Source organism: Castor canadensis, chromosome 15 (assembly GCF_047511655.1).
Source record: "Castor canadensis chromosome 15, mCasCan1.hap1v2, whole genome shotgun sequence".
Lineage (NCBI taxonomy): Eukaryota > Metazoa > Chordata > Mammalia > Rodentia > Castoridae > Castor > Castor canadensis.
In genome coordinates this window covers 98,181,690-98,199,302 of record NC_133400.1, presented here as the reverse complement: position 1 = coordinate 98,199,302, position 17,613 = coordinate 98,181,690, and the positions used below count along the sequence as shown (strand labels likewise).

The 17,613-nt window shown below is 47.4% G+C and overlaps 1 protein-coding gene across 1 annotated transcript in view; it reads right to left on the bottom strand.

Annotated features, from left to right (window-relative positions):
• Nid1 (nidogen 1) overlaps positions 1–11,460 on the bottom strand; it is a 71,034-nt gene extending 59,574 nt beyond the window's left edge. Inside the window, exon 1 of the mRNA XM_020157462.2 lies at positions 11,179–11,460. Within this exon, the coding sequence (XP_020013051.2) occupies positions 11,179–11,403 (225 nt within the window). The 5' untranslated portion in view covers positions 11,404–11,460. The remainder of the gene's footprint in view (positions 1–11,178) is intronic.
• Between the last annotated feature and the right edge of the window lie 6,153 nt (positions 11,461–17,613).

Here is a 17,613-nt window from a genome sequence, read left to right as displayed (position 1 = left end):
AGAACTTGCTCCCTGTGTCCTCTCCCTTCCTGACTTACCTCCAGCACTGGGCAGGGGGCTTTAATGTAGTGTAAGACCTGCACACAGTGGGGCTGGAGCCACACGAAGGACCACGGAACTCTGCTACTGCAGTGTTTGCAACTGGGTGCAAAACTACTCATCACAACTGAGCACAAGTACACAGGAACCCACACTGTGAGTCCGATTGGTGCTCTCAGTTTGCAGGAGACAGGAGAACAAGTTAAGTGACACCATGGAGGTGTGATCACCAAAATTCAGATTATGGGACACTCTAAAGGATAAACTTTAATAAACTGCCAGGACAAACAGGTTCTGTGACTCATGCCTATAATCTCAACTACCTGGGAGACTGGGAGGATTGTGGTTTGAGGTCAACCTGGGCGAAAAGTTAGCAAGACCCCATCTCACCCAGCTAATCAGGAGGCATAGGAATGATGATCAGGCTAGCCAAGTAGGGGGGACATGAGACACGACCTGAAAAATAAAAGCAAGAAAATGGCCGGGGCATGGCTGGGCATGGCTCAGTGGTAGAGGGCCTAGCTAGCAAGTGTGAGGCCCTGGGTTCAATCCCCAGTACTGCCAAAAGAAATAAAGTTTAGTTTTTAAAAAAAGTACATAATGAGCATGATTGATCTAAAATTTAGCCATAAACAGCAAGTGGTTTTAACAGATAAGTCAACATAATATCCTGTGTCAGGAGTGGGGTCTGTTTTTCCAGCTTTATTGAGGTATAATTGGCAAACAAAAGTATATACATTTATAGAGATGATGGCTGCACACAGGTAGTACGAAATGATTTCCTCAGTCAAGTTAGCTATCGAAGCTAACACAATCATGGAACACCCGGCCACACACAGACTTGTAGACTAACCAAACCCACTGGCTGAGAAATAAACCCATGCACTCAGTCAACTGAGACTGACAGGAGTGTCTGAACTCGCCACCGGGACCACACAGCCTCTTCAATAAACAGTGTTGGGAAAACTGGGAATCCCCATATAAAAGGATGAAAATGTGAGTTCTACAGAGCTCACACAAATTAACTCAAAACTGATTAAAGACTTAAACAAACATAAGATCTGAAAACCATAAAACTCCCAGAAGAAAACATAAGGGACAAGCTTTCTTGACATTGGTCTCAACATACACTTTGGGGGCCCCGACACCAAAAGCACAAAGCAACAGAAGCAAAAAGAATCCAGTGGGACTCCATCCTCTCTGGAATCAGGGGCACGGGACAATGATGGTTAATGGGTGGGAGGTGGTGGCCGAAGCAGATCTAGTAATTAAACTTGATCAAAAGTTACAGATCCCTGAGGCTCCCCAGCACTGCCCTGGGGACAGAAAGAGACATTTATTAGACCCCAGTAACTACGACTGTGATGGTGGCTAAAACCATCACGTGGATTATGAGCCAGCCTTACTTCTGGTATGAATGTTGGTGAGCAGAAAAATGTTTGGATGACTTCCAGTTCTCCAGACCCCCCCAGGGTACTGCCCATTTGACACGCTGGGCTTTTGCAGGTAAGGGCCTTTCTGAGCTGCAGTTGCTCAGTCTCACTTCTCCTGTGAGGTCTTCCTGATTGCCAGCAGGGCTGACCACTTGCCCCCTTTCTGACTTTGCAGTTAGCAAAGTCAGAATTAATGAGAGAATAATATTACTAATAAATACTAAATTAGTATAACATTGTAATAAAATAGTATTGTTATATTATAACTAAGCTAACTCAAGCTAGCCAAATACTGCCTAGGTGACACTCTTGGTGACTTTACATTAAGGAGTAAAAGCTTATTTGTCAAAAAACATCTTGCAGAAATCCTCAACAAAATAATGGCAAACCGAATTCAGCAACACATCAAAAAGATTATTCACCACAACCAAGTAGGCTTCATCCCAGGGATGCAGGGGTGGTTCAACATATGAAAATCAATAAACGTAATAAACCACATTCACAGAAGCAAAGACAAAAACCACTTGATCATCTCAATAGATGCAGAAAAAGCCTTTGATAAGATCCAACATCATTTCATGATAAAAGCTCTAAGAAAACTAGGAATAGAAGGAAAGTTCCTCAACATTATAAAAGCTATATATGACAAACCTACAGCCAGCATTATACTTAACGGAGAAAAACTGAAACCATTCCCTCTAAAATCAGGAACCAGACAAGGATGCCCACTATCTCCACTCCTATTCAACATAGTACTGCAATTCCTAGCCAGAGCAATTAGGCAAGAAGAAGGAATAAAAGGAATACAAATAGGTAAAGAAACTGTCAAAATATCCCTATTTGCAGACGACATGATCCTATACCTTAAAGACCCAAAAAACTCTACTCAGAAGCTTCTAGACATCATCAATAGCTATAGCAAGGTAGCAGGATATAAAATCAACATAGAAAAATCATTAGCATTTCTATACACTAACAATGAGCAAACTGAAAAAGAATGTATGAAAACAATTCCATTTACAATAGCCTCAAACAAAATCAAATACCTAGGTGTAAACCTAACAAAAGATGTGAAAGACCTCTACAAGGAAAACTATACAATTCTGAAGAAAGAGATTGAGGAAGACTATAGAAAGTGGAGAGATCTCCCATGCTCATGGATTGGTAGAATCAACATAGTAAAAATGTCGATACTCCCAAAAGTAATCTACATGTTTAATGCAATTCCCATCAAAATTCCAATGACATTCATTAAAGAGATTGAAAAATCTACCGTGAAATTTATATGGAAACACAAGAGGCCACGAATAGCCAAGGCAATACTCAGTCAAAAGAACAATGCAGGAGGTATCACAATACCTGACTTCAAACTATATTACAAAGCAATAACAATAAAAACAGCATGGTACTGGCACAAAAACAGACATGAAGACCAGTGGAACAGAATAGAGGACCCAGATATGAAGCCACACAACTATAACCAACTTGTCTTTGACAAAGGAGCTAAAAATATACGATGGAGAAATAGCAGCCTCTTCAACAAAAACTGCTGGGAAAACTGGTTAGCAGTCTGCAAAAAACTGAAACTAGATCCATGTATATCACCCTATACCAAGATTAACTCAAAATGGATCAAGGATCTTAATATCAGACCCCAAACTCTTAAGTTGATACAAGAAAGAGTAGGAAATACTCTGGAGTTAGTAGGTATAGGTAAGAACTTTCTCAATGAAACCCCAGCAGCACAGCAACTAAGAGATAGCATAGATAAATGGGACCTCATAAAACTAAAAAGCTTCTGTTCATCAAAAGAAATGGTCTCTAAACTGAAGAGAACACCCACAGAGTGGGAGAAAATATTTGCCAACTATACATCAGACAAAGGACTGATAACCAGAATATATAGGGAACTTAAAAAACTAAATTCTCCCAAAACTAATGAACCAATAAAGAAATGGGCAAGTGAACTAAACAGAACTTTCTCAAAAGAAGAAATTCAAATGGCCAGAAAACACATGAAAAAATGCTCACCATCTCTAGCAATAAAGGAAATGCAAATTAAAACCACGCTAAGATTCCACCTCACCCCTGTTAGAATAGCCATCATCAAAAACACCGCCAACAACAGGTGTTGGCGAGGATGCGGGGAAAAAGGAACCCTCTTACACTGTTGGTGGGAATGTAAACTAGTACAACCACTCTGGAAAAAAATTTGGAGGCTACTTAAAAAGCTGGACATCGATCTACCATTTGATCCAGCAATACCACTCTTGGGGATATACTCAAAAGACTGTGACACAGGTTACTCCAGAGGCACCTGCACATCCATGTTTATTGCAGTGCTATTCACAATAGCCAAGTTATGGAAACAGCCAAGATGCCCCACTACTGACGAATGGATTAAGAAAATGTGGTATCTATACACAATGGAATTTTATGCAGCCATGAAGAAGAACGAAATGTTATCATTCGCTGGTAAATGGATGGAATTGGAGAACATCATTCTGAGTGAGGTTAGCCTGGCTCAAAAGACCAAAAATCGTATGTTCTCCCTCATATGTGGACATTAGATCAAGGGCAAACACAACAAGGGGATTGGACTATGAGCACATGATAAAAGCAAGAGCACACAAGGGAGGGGTGAGGATAGGTAAGACACCTAAAAAATTGGCTAGCATTTGTTGCCCTTAACACAGAGAAACTAAAGCAGATACCTTAAAGCAACTGAGGCCAATAGGAGAAGGGGACCAGGAACTAGAGAAAAGGTTAGATCAAAAAGAATTAACCTAGAAGGTAACACCCACGCACAGGAAATCAATGTGAGTCAGCTCCCTGTATAGCTATCCTTATCTCAAGCAGCAAAAACCCTTGTTCCTTCCTATTATTGCTTATACTCTCTCTACAACAAAATTAGAAATAAGGGCAAAATAGTTTCTGCTGGGTATTGAGGGGGGGGAGAGGGAGGGGGCGGAGTGGGTGGTAAGGGAGGGGGTGGGGGCAGGGGGGAGAAATGAACCAAGCCTTGTATGCACATATGAATAATAAAAGAAAAATGAAAAAAAAAAAATCTTGCAGCGTGTGGACCAGTGCAGATTCTGCCCTGGAATCCTGCTTTCAGTATCAAAGACAAAGTTCATTAGCCAAGTTCAAACTTGAGCTGGTTTGTTACTGCAGGATGGACTGCCCCTGTGATCTCCCCACTCACTCCAGAGCACACAGCAAACAATTTGGCTTTTCACTCTCAGCCCTGGAGCAGGGCAGGCCAATTATATCACAGAAACCCAGGGTGAAATGTTACATAGTGAACAGCAGGAACCATTTAGGTACTTAGGGTTGTTTCAGCCCATCCTGCAGGAAGGAGATGGATGGAGGGACTAACTTAAAAAGGGCATTTCATATTTTAAAAGCACTTCCTGTCTCGGTTCCCTTTCATGTGAACTTACAGAGAATCCCTGGAGAAATCTAAATGCAGATACTCAGTAGTCTACACTGCTATGGATTCCGTATATTCAAACACTTGCTGAAGAAGTGAGGTGACAGCCATCTGTTTGGTTTACATGAACCCAGCTGCCATGCAGGGGCAGAAAGCAGTCTGCAATCAAGGGAGGAAAACCTCCAAAAGGTGAGAATACTTGAGGCAGGCACAAATCAGAAACAAACAGGGTGGTTTTAGAGATGCAAATAGTTACAGCCAGAAGACAATGGAATTGCGTGCGGTCACTCCCTGGGTGGGAGGCAGTGGAAACTCAAGGTAGACCAATTTGGAATAAGGAATGGGAAAGCCACTTTAGAGAGGGGATTCTCAGTGTGAGGTCCATAACTGTGGCTGTTTGCATTCTTATACTTGTTTCTTATTTTTTTAAATTTAACTTTATTAGCATAATTTAATTGTACAAAAGGGTTTCCGAGGCGGGCGCTGTAATCCCAGCTACTCAGGAGGCAGAGATCAGGAGGATCATGATTTGAAGCCAGCCTGGGCAAAAAAAAAAAATCACAAAAAAGGCTCAAGGTGTAGGCTCTGAGTTCAAACCCCAGAACTGGGGGGGAGGGGTTTATTGTGATATTGACAACATGCATAATGAACTTTGATCAAATTCAACCCACGTATATCACTCTGCCGTACATATTTTTAGAAGTTTAATGTGCTCTGTATTCAACACAATCATCCTCTTCACATCTAGGAGACAGACAAGGAAATGGTGAGTCGTGCTCTATTTTAATGATCACACAGCCACTTAGGGACAGAGCCAGGACCTGAACCACACCGGGTGCTTTCTGTTACAGGTTGCTGCTTTGTTAGGAAACCGGACCCCAAAGTCATGGAGTTGCATGGGGTGTCTTCATGGTGAGGAACTGAGCAGGTAGAAAAGGCTAGAAAACTTTTGTAAGAGAGCCTAGGGAAAGAAAAAGTCGAAAAACAAGTCCCGGAAATAACCAAGTATTTGACAGGAAGGTGGAAACTGACTAATTTCAGCCCAGAGTCTAGATGTAGTATAAGAGATACTTAAATGCTTTTGTTGAAAAGCACTTTAAAAAACAAGAAAAAGCTTGGCCTCTCTGTCTCCCTTTTGTACCTGTTGTCCTTTGCTCTGAGCCATTCTCTCCTGCAGCCACCTTGGAATCAAGAAAGGACAGGAATGGTCGATAACATCTTTATAATAAGGCACTGAAACTACCCCTAAGGAACAGCAGAGCCTTGCAGGGCAGACCTCCCCAACAAATGAGGACAATAACCTGTAGTGACGAGGCTGCGCCGTGGAGCGGGAGCAATCATGACCTGGGAACTGGCTCACTCCCCTCCAGTGATGACAGCAATAACTTCCCCAGAACCCCAAGAACAAGAACAGGACTGAGATGGCGGTCAACCAGGCCACACTCGGCCCCTGGCACACCCGGTGACCCTGTCCGAATTCTTTGTCTATTTGAAGCTAAAGCTCGTGTCTGTACCCCAAAGATGGCTGAAGGAGGACTGAATGCTTACTGTGCCTCCTCCTGCACGTCCCAGGCCGCGTAACAATCTCCTTTCTGTGCCTTCACCAGGCCCCATTTGGCCCATAGGGGCAGGTGCTGCACCTGACATGTGGAAGCCTAGGAGTTTGGGCCCGGGGTCCAAAACTCCACTTTCAGTATAGCTGAGGCAAAGCTTTTACTGCACTGATCTCACTAAGCCTGGTGCAGTGGGCATAAATAGCATTTTCACTGAGGAAAAGTGACCGTCAGTACACGTCACTTGCCTAAGTCTGCATGTAAGAAGTGATGGACTAAAACTCCAAGTCCTGATTGCAAGTGTCCTTCATCAGCCCCACAGAACCACAGACCCAGCTCTGGTTCAAATCAGAAACAGAAACAAAAGGATTGCCAAATAAAGATGAGGGGCAGTCTAAAGGTAACGGAATGCATCACCACTTCAACTTAATCCGAGAGACTTTGGAATCAGTGTGAGAAATTCCTACCAGAGATGACCTTCTGACATTTAAAGATGGTTGGGATCTTTTTTGTCATTGTTGTTTTTGTTTGTTTGTTTTCAAACAGTCTTGCTATGTACCCCAGACTGGTCTTGAACTCACAATTCTCCGCTCTCTACGACGCCCCCCCCACCAAGGCTGAGATTAAAGCAGTGAACCACCACACCTGACAGGTCTTCACATTTTAACTACTAGCATATCTGCAAAATGATGGCCTTGCCCTTGAGCCTTCCACCTCAGGAAGATCAGGGAAGGAAGGAGGGACCTTACCCCACCCACCATCTCTAGGGAAAGCTGTACTTCTCCTGTGCAACTGGGCGGTAGGCATCAGGATTCTGCCTGTGGCAATGGGAGCCTGGTGCTGCAATAATTTCTTAATCTTGAGCACTAGAAATGGTAGGAAATAAGTTCAGCACTTGTTTTCTGTGCCTGCCCAGAGTTCAGCACTTGTTTTCTGTGCCTGCCCAGAGGTGCTGCAAGAGAGCTGAGACCTGGTGGCAGAAAGGGGCCACCCTGGAGAGCTAGTGCAGAAAGAAGAGCTACAGGAGAAAGACTGGGTGGCTGGAGCCTCTACCAGGCAGAGGGGCTATGGCCAGGAGAGACCGTGCAAACACACCTGCAGGTCTGGATTTCATGAAGCAAAATGGAAAAGACTTGGGGGCTGCAGGATGAGAGCCATGAACAAGGCCACCTGAGTTGAGGCACTACAGGCTCCAGCACTGCCCAGCTCTGCCAGTGTACCTGCCAAGTTCTAATCTCTGCACTTGACACAGCTGCATCTGAACCACACTCCTTCCTCCTGCCCTTCTCACAGAGCTAACCTGCACAGCCCTTGAGCTCAGCTACGTGGCAGGAATGTCTTTGGACCTCCCCATCAGCTTGGCTTCCTCTCTGACACATCCCCACCCCAACCCTGGAGACTGGGCAGTGATCGGCATGATGACTGGCTTAATGTTGGGCTTCTTCATTACACCTCTGTGAGGGCAGAAACACACTACTCTTATTTCCAAAATTTATGGCAAACCTCACACTGTACCTGACATATTAAGGAATAAATTCAGTATCTGTGGAACGAATAACTAATGGAGCTTCACATTGGACTGCATCCCACACATACATACACACATGCACACAAACAATTTTAAAAATCCAGCATCCTGAAAAAGTAAATGAACTTAGTCAGGGGTCATTCAATGTAAAAATATTTAAAATGTAAGATAAAATGTGTCTTGGGGATAACCTTATCAAATCTTCTCTCTTATAAATGAGAAGACCAGAGTATCAAGAGACTAAAGTAATGAAGTGATTCGACTTCGATTGTAAGTTGGCCAATATGATTAATTAATGACGTGCTAGCCCCACTGGAAATTAAAACTCTATTTCAGATTCTGTGAGTCACAGCCACAGTCACTGCCAGACCACTGGACAACTTCAGGCAAATGAGAGGCAGGTGCCACTCCTCCGAGTGTCCCCAGCCCCAGGCTGAGGCTCTGGGCTTGGTGAACAGGTGTGATCTAGACTTCAGCACCGCCTTGTTCCCCAGGCCAAGGGGACAGCCTGCAGAGTCACAGTGGCGAACTTCCTGTGTGGCAGCATGGCATTGCTGCACATGAACAGCTAGGGTGTGTGTGTGTGTCTGTGTGTGTGTGTGTGTGTGTGTGTGTGTATAGAGATACAATCTTTTTACCCAACAAGGATGTCTTTTTGTTTTTTCCATAGTACTAAGGAAATAACTCCAAAACAAATGCAACATATTAAATAATAATGATTAATCAATTTCTCCATTTTTATGCATCAAAGACAAAGAATTTAATGTGCAATAGAATAGGTTCTAGAAATTCTTCAGCAGATCTACACACCCATCAGGAGCTTCCAATCACCACGAGATAACCAGCGTAAGTAGGCTGAGATAAAAGCATTCCGGTCAAAGGAAGGAAATGTTTTTATTGCTCTGGACAACTTTATTACAGTTTTGAAGAGTTCCCAGTCATTGGCCAAGGCAGCAGAGCTCATGGGAAATGTCCAATGGTCTGATTAGACCCTGGATGGGGACTAAAGACCTGGTTTTACTGGTGGGACTGGGCTGATTCACTAGGCAAAGATAAGGGGGCATTCCATGGGTGATGAGGAGAATCACACCTCACCACGCAGGGAGCCAGCCTGCCACGGCCCACAGGAGTCTGGTAGCCAAGATGGCGCCTGTCCCTCCAGTGAGATATTTCCCAGCAATGCTCTCCCCCTGCTCTTGAACATAAGTCACAATGAGTCTCAGGAACTCCATGTCTGCATTCCATCAGATCAGCAGCTCGCCATGGTGGTGGTCTTTATACTTTTATCAGCCCAAAGCTTGCAGTTAGATAGGTTTATTATCATGTCAGAAATTAAAGCTGAGAATCATCCAAGTATTTATAACATTAGGACTGGAGGCATGGCTCAAACCGTAGCACCCCTGCCTACCAAGCATGAAGCCCAGAGTTCAAACCCCAGTACTGCCAGGTGCTAGTGGCTCAAGCCTGTAATCCTAGCTACTTGGGAGACTGAAATCAGAAGGATCAAGGTTCGAGGGCATCCCAGGCAAAAGGGCAAATAGTTCGTGAGAGCCCCCCATCTCCAAAAAATTAATCAGAGCAAAATGGACTGGAAGTGTGGTTCAAGCAGTAGAGGGCCTGCTTTGTGAGCACTAAGTCCTGAGTTCAAACTCCAGTCCTACCAAAAAATCGAATAAACAAAACCTAGCACCAAAAACTAAATAAGTAAATAAATAATAACACCCTAGTATTATTGAGAGTTTTGACCTTGCAAATTCCTTGCAGGAGTCTCCAGAGACCACACTTTATGAGAACTTTGTCCTTGGAGCATCATTAAAGGTAGCTCTCATCTCCAGGGCTCCAAACCCAGCTCTCAGTGTTTCCTTTACTACCCTGTTTCCCCTTGTAAACCAGCGTCTCCAGCTTCCGCATTCCTCCCCAGTCTCAGCTCGCTGGAGTGCTGACTGCAGAGCATCAACGCCCTCTGGTCCCTTTGCTGGCAGAAGTCAAACCCAAGCTAATGCTTGGTCACTTGTCAGCCCTCCCACCACCCCAAGACGGTCTGCCTTTTCATGTCCTGTTCTTCAAGAGTTAATATGCTTACAAGCAAGCGGGTACACTACCCCCTAAACCGTGGAGCTGTATATATACATATATTATGTGTATTTCGACATATTTTGCTTCCTTGATAATCTCGTGGGCTTTATTTTATGCCAAAGGAGCACCCTGGGCAATCAACCAGAAAGAGTGAGTGTTCTTTGTGGGCGGCCACTAAGGACTCATTCTTTAGGCAAAGCTGACCAGCTCCACGTGGGTGTTGTCCACGGCTATCTGCCCAGGCCAGGGCCAGAGGACAGCCATTCCGTGGACAGGACAGGCCCCAGCCGCTGCTCGTGCAGTCCCCCACCCCCAGCTCCCCCCACTTCTGGAATGCGCACACAGTTATATGAAATCCACATGGTGCGGAAGGGAAAGGCAGAAAGGGCTTGACCAAGTTGACAGCGCGCCCAGGCCGGGCTAGGACTGGGGACGCTCCAGAGAGCTAAAGGTCGCCTGGCCCCGCTCCTCATCTGGGGCCCCCGGGGTGACAATGCTCGGCCACAGGAAACCGGATCACCGGGGCGCCCTGCGTTCTCAGTCCTGACCTCTGGACTCTGAAGCAATTAGAGGGCAGAAGCACTGTCACGACGTGTCCAGATCCACACGCACATGGCGGGGGCTGTCGGCTGACTTCGCGGGCGGACAGCGGCTTTGGCTGTCCTTCCCGATCCGACATCCGCAGAGTCCCGGGGTGCGCGCGGGCTGAGACCCAACGCTGGCCGTGGCCCTGCGGAGGCTCGGAGCCCTACTTGACCCCCCCGGAAGGAGGCGAGGACAAAGGCGAGCATGGACCGACCCCCCCACCTTCCACTGGCGGCGATGCAACCCGAGCGACGGGGATGAAACGCTCCCCGGGGTCCCGGCAGGGCGCGCGCGGAGTGGGGCAGACCCCGGCAAGCTGGAACCGCCCGAGACCCGAGCGCTCCATGGATGACAGCGACGGGCGGCGTGGGGACACCACTGCGGCCAGGCAGAAGCTGGAGACCCCCATGGACGCGCAGACCCAGCCCCGCGCCCGGGTCCCGCCCCGACGCCCACGTCCGTCCGGCTCGGCGGGCGCCCCCGGCCTTCCTGCCGGTCGCCGGCTCGGCGTCCCCTCCCGGCCCCACTCACATAGATCGAGGTGATGTCCGATTCGTCGTAGAAGTGGAGCGCCCCGCTCAGCTCCAGGGCGGAGGACACCTGGTCGTCCCCGGCCTCCAGCTCCAGGTCCCCCTGTCCCGGGCCGAAGGGAAAGAGCTCCTGGCGGCTCAGGCAGCCCCCGGACCCCGCCAGCAGCAGCTGCAGCAGCAGCGCCCGGGTCCACGCGGCCCCGCTCCGGCTACTCGCGGCCAGCATGGTCCCGAACTGAGGTCCCGCACGCCCGCGCTCGGCGGCCCCGGCGGAGGGAGGCGGGGATGTAACCGGACGCCCCTCGGCGGCCCCACCCCGGGAAATAGGGGAGGGGAGCCGAGGGGAGATGGGGGCCCCGCCCCGTCCACCCCGCACGCGCCCGCCGCGGCCAATGGCCACGAGGGGGCGAGGGGCGATGCCGAGTCTGGGACTGCGCCCTCGACCCTAGGGAAGCAGTGGACGTTGGTGCCCGCGATTCCTAAAGTCAGTCAACGGTGGGCTCCTCTGTCCAGGGGGGAGGAGGGAGCAGAGCCGGTGACTGCGCTCTGCATTGTCCCGAGGCCGGGCTAACTCGTAGACTGCAGGCGATCAGGCAGCCTGCGCTCGGGATTGGGACGGTTTGCAAATGACCTGGGAATTCGCAAAGGGACCACGCTCCCGTGCTGGGCCACCCATTCATTTAGCAATTTTTTAAATTTTTTGGTGGGACTGAGGTTTGAACTCAGGGCTTTGCGCTGGCAACATTGGCGCTTTACACTTGCTCCACACCTCTGGGTCATTTTACTCTGGTTTGTTTGGAAATGCGTAGGATCACGAACTATTCGCCCAGGCTGGCCTCGAACTGTGATCGTCCTGATCACAACCTCCCAAGTAGTTAGGATTACAGGCCCTGTGCCCTAGGTACCCGGCTCATTCAGCATTTGAATTTGAGTGCCTGCTCCTGGACTCGTTAATGTTGAGAAAGCGGGTCCCAACCTTCCGAGTGTGCAGTGCAAGTCAGTGTTAGGCTGGGTGGGGCCCCTGTAGGGCTGGCTTGGAAAGTTTGTCTGGCATGGTAGGAATCCAACCAGGTCTTCCGGGAAGGAATGCAATTTTACTTGGAGTTGGAGAAGGGTAGTTAGTTCTGGAAGGTGGAGGGCGTGAACTCAAGGGACCACCCCCCACCCCAGCCAAGAATTTGGGAGGGATATGTCCAAGCAAAGTCTTGAATAACAAATCCAGGAATTGGAGCGCTCTCTAAGACTCTGAGAAGACCTGTGAAAAGTTCTGGGTGAAAGGAGATAAGTGATTTCAGTGATAGCCTGAAGAATCAGCTCATCTTTAATTTGGCACTAAATTGAAAGCAGGGGCAGGTCATTGGAGCGCCATTGGGGGAGGGGGGCAGGGGAGAAAGGAAGAGGAGGAAATGGACAAGAAAGGAATCTAGTAAACACTGCAATGAGGGAAGGAATAAGACCTGAAGACAAATTTGACAGTTGAGGTGGAGAAATTCAAATTGGGCTCAAGGTTTTGCCCCTGGAGGGTTGGAAAATCAGGGTGGGTTCGGAGGGCAAAACCAGGACCTGGGGGCAGCCCTGGCTGTAGCTGTTCAGGATGGGAGTGCTAAGCTGACAAAAACAGGAAAAAAAAAAAAAGAAAAGGCAACTGAAACACACCCAGGCAGAAGGGGTTTTGTCTGCACGGGACACCTTTTCTTTTCTTTTAAACCCATTGGCCATCAGAAGCAATGTGTGTCAGGTAGTGACTAGACACCCAGTGTTCTACAGGTATTAATTCTTGCATCTGTAATAACCCTAGGAGACAGAGACTGCTCTGTTTTACAGAAGGGGACAAAGAGACACAGAGTCTAAATGTCTCTGCTAAGACCACACAGCTGGGAGCCTGCAGGTGACCCAAGGTGCTTCGGCTACACAAACCCATTTTTATTTATTCATTTATTTCTTCACAGTGCTGGGATGGGACCAGGGCCTGGCACATGCTAAGTGCTCTACCACTGTGCTACAGCCCCCAGCAGCTTGGTCCCCTGCCTTTAACCACATTAAGTGGCCTCTGTGTCACTTCATTTTTCCCCTTGTTAAAGAATGACTAATGTGGCCATTGTGAAAGCCAGCATGGCAGCTCTGGGTCCCTGTCCTTCTTCCCATATGTGCTGCTGGCTCTGCTCCATGCCATCCTTGTCTGGGCTTCTGGGCCCCAGCACCACCCCTTCTTCTCCCTCTAGTTCACCTGCACACACAGCCTGTACCTTATCCAGCCCTGTAGATGGGGGGACCTGAGCTTGCCAGGCTTCACCCCCACCCACAACTATTTCTCCTTAACCCCCACCCCACCGTCATCACACATCAGAGCTGTCCCCAAATGCCATCTGTGCCTGGGATGCTTTCACCCTTCTCACGAATTCGCTCCCTTTTTGGTGCTCAGACAGCTGCTGAGGCTCCCATTGGTCGGTGGAGTTTTCCTGGAGCAGAGCGGCTCCTGCCCGCTGGTCCTGCACAGTCCCTGGCATCCAGCCTGGACAAGGCCCAGCCCATTACTAGCTGTATAAGCATGGGCTGATTTCAAAGTCGTTGCATCTTTATTTGCATGGGCTACTCATGCTTGTGAGGATTAAATAAGGTGATCCATGCAACTGGGCACAGAGTCAGCACAAAGCACATATTCAGACATTATCTAAATGTACAGTTTTTGTGGCTCTCAGTACTTTGACATCCACTGAGAACACACTGCGAGTCAGACATTGTACTAGGATTTAAAATACCACACCCATTAAAGGCATAGCTCCTTTTGCAGTGTATTGGGAGAGAGACAGAGGACACAAGAACTCAGTGTGGCCGGGCGCCGGTGGCTCATACCTATAATCCTAGCTACTCAGGAGGCAGAGATCAGGAGGATCATGGTTCAAAGTCAGCCTCAAGCAAATAGTTTGTGAGACCCATCTTGGAAAAAAAAAAAAAAAACCTTCACAAAAAAGGGCTGGTGGAGTGTTTTCAAGGTGTAGATTTGAGTACCCCAGTACTGCAAAAAAAGAACTCATTGTGATGCCTTGACAGATACAGAAGGACACGAAAGTTGCCCTTTGGTGGAGTCTTGCTCTGCCAAGTGATTTATGGAGCAATGAGTTTAATATTGATGTAATACACAAGCTGGGGGAGCCGCTGTGGATCTGGGAGCAGATCTGCAGGTATCAGATGACTCACCTGGCTTCACACGGCTAATGGAAGAGCTAGGACTCGAACCCCACTCTGCCTGACACCAAAGCTGACACTGTGTCTGCCTTTCTATGGCTAAGGGTTGCTGTGATGGAAGCAGAAACCTTGTTTCCACTCGGGAGATAGGCTGGCTCACTGTTTAGACATAACGTCTCCGCTGTATTTATGGAGATGTTCCCTTAACTTGTCAGGTCTGGCCTGTGTAAGCCTAGCGTATCCTATAAACTTGCTGTCATCTAGTTATAAGCCAGTGCTCAGAGCCTGCTCCTTTCAGGAGGTTATATTGATGGTGCGTCTCCCACCAGGACAGTTGGGCTGTGTCACAACAGAGTGCTTCATTTCTTCTTGTGCACTGGACATTTATACTAATGTACCTTTTTCTCTGGCAGTTTCCTGTGACTTGTCCCAGATGTAAAAGGACATGTTTTCCCACTGTTTTTCTAAATTCAAAGAACTCAGCCCAAGGCATCAAATAAAAGTTAATTGTTTAAGACTGCAGTAGTACTTTAAAGAGTTATTCAAACCCTGTAATTGCCGGCGCTAGTGGCTCACACCTGTAAGCCTAGCTATTCGGGAGGCAGAGATCAGGAGGATCGCAGTTCAAAGCCAGCCCAGGCAAATAGTTCCACAAGAACCTCTGCAAAAAACCTTTTAGAGAAATAGGACTGCTGGAGTGGCTCAAGGTGAAGGCCCTGAATTCAAGCCCCAGTACCACAGGGAAAAAACCAAAACACAAAACTGTAATCCCAGTTACTCAGGGATGGAGGCAGGAGGAACCCTATCTCAAAAACAAAATCCAAACAAAAGGGCTGGGAGGGGCATGGAGAACAGGTATGGGAGGCCCTGGGTTTAATCTCAGACACACACACACACACACACACACACACACACACACACAAGAATCATTTGATATTTGCAGAAGCAGCTACACTAATAATTCCAAGGTGGGGCGGAGGGTGTAGCTCAGTGGGAGAGCATGGGCTTAAGCATTTGTAAGATCCTGAGTTTGATCCCCAGCACCACATACAAAAAAAGAAAATTTAGAAAAAGAAAAAGAATAAATAAATAAATAAATAAATAAATAAATAAGCCGGGCCTGGTGGTACACATCTGTAATCCCTACTATGTAGGAGGGTTGCAATCAGAGGTTTGCCTGGGGCAAAAAAAACTCAAGACCTTGTCTGAAAAATAACTAAAGCAAAAAGGCTGGGGGTTGTGACTTAACTGGTAGAGTATCTGCCTACCAAGCTTGAGGTCCTGAATTCAATCCTTAGTGCTATCAAAATAATAATAATAATGTGTTAAAATTAGTTAAATTTTGAAAAGGTGAAGCCTTATTCTTTGAGACATCTGCCTCTCTTTGGCTGCTGTCATCCTGACGAGGCAGGATGACGCTAGGATGCAGGTCTCAGGCTGTGTCTGAGAAGCCAGGAACTCTTCTACCTGGTGGTGGAGAGGACAGTCCAGGTGATCGGGTGGAGGCTAGCTCACCTGCTGCTTCGCCAGGGAGCCTTGTTCTAACCTCACTCTCCTTTCAGGTTTGGCCTCTGACCACTTTGCTCTCCAGCTGTCACAGAGTACCATGTCTCAATTCTAGAGGAACTCCTCCACCTCATGAATACCTTAAACAGCCTGAGCTCAGTTCCGATCTCAGATTAAGATGCCAAACTAAACGGCAAGCGGGGTTTGGTGCTACATTAATTGGGTTTGGTTTGCTCCTTTTGTTTTTTGCGGTCCTGGAGACTGAGCCTCCTGCTTGTGCTTGCCCTTATTTGAGCCATGTCTGCTGTTAGTTTGTTTTCCAGATAAGGTCTGGACAACTTTCCCCTGGGCTGAACTCAGACCGTGATCCTCTACCTCCACCTCCCAAGTAGCTGGGATTACAGGTGTGTGGCACCACGCCCACCTTTAACTTCTAATATTGACATACACCACATGTCATAGTCTGTGTTGCCGTCACAAAATATCTGAGGGCTGGTGGAGTGGCTCAAGTGGTAGAGCACCTGCCCGGGAAGCAGGAGGTCCCAAGTTCAAACCCCAGCACTGCCAAAATACCTGAGACTGGGTACTTTATAAAGAAAAGGGGTTAATCTTGGCTCAGCATATAACATGTATGTATAACATATATACATATATACACACATATGTATGTAAGGCAGACACATGATCTGCCTTAAAGCTGGCAGTATTAATTTGGATCAACTGGGACCTTGACAACTTCTAGATTTCTGAACTATAAAGTTTCTGTTTGCTAGGGTGCTGGTTGCTCATTCCTGTAATCCTAGCTAGTCAGGAGGCAGCGATCAGGAGGATCCAGGTTCAAGGCCAGCCCAGGCAAATAGTTCGCAAGACCCTATGTCTAAAAAAACCTATCACAAAAAAGGGCTGGTGGAGCAACTCAAGGTGTAGACCAAATTCAAGCCCCAGTAGACCCCCCCGCCAAAAAAAAAAGTTTCTGTTTTCTTTTTTATTATCAAGCATCCTGGGAAGGTAACGAGGCTGTGTGAATACCCTATTCTCCATCAGGCTTTTCCCTCTGATTTTCTCTCTTGATGGATCTTGCCTGAATCAGCAATTACTGTGATGGCTGCCAGGTGTTTGCTCTTCCCATGGTCCTTAAAATATTTAAATTCTGGTAAAATACACCGACATCATCCCTGCGTGTGAAGGTCGATGGTATTTTTTTTAGTTCAAGACCCAGCATCACAAAAAAAAAAAAAAGAGAGAGAGAATAAAAGAAACTTCTGCACACACTTCTGCCATGTTGTGATAGACTGGGAGGCTCTCGTGATATGGCCAACTGAGCTTAGGGTGTTCAGCCCCCCAGACTGAGCCAAGACAAACCTCATTTCCCTATAAAGTGTCCAGTCCCAGGTATTCTGTCACAGCAACACAGACTAAGACATGTGCTGTGAGTGTGCGTGAGTATCCTGGATGTGTGTGCTTGTGTGATGCTTGGGGAGCAGGGAGCAGTGGCTATTGAAAGGAGGATGTTCCTAGGTACCAGCTGGTCCCTGAACTCTCTTTCTCCCATTTCTGAGCCCGTCCACCTTGCTGCTCCCTGTTAAACCAGAAAGGCTCTGACATCAGGTGTTGGCCAGGATCACCCCGTGCGAGCCTCTCAGGTCAGTGCTGTGACTTGACCCTGGCTGGGTCCTGCTCCAGGGCAGTGGAGGAAGGAAGCCAGAGGTAGTAATGCAGTCACTCAGTGTGGAGGAAGAGCTAA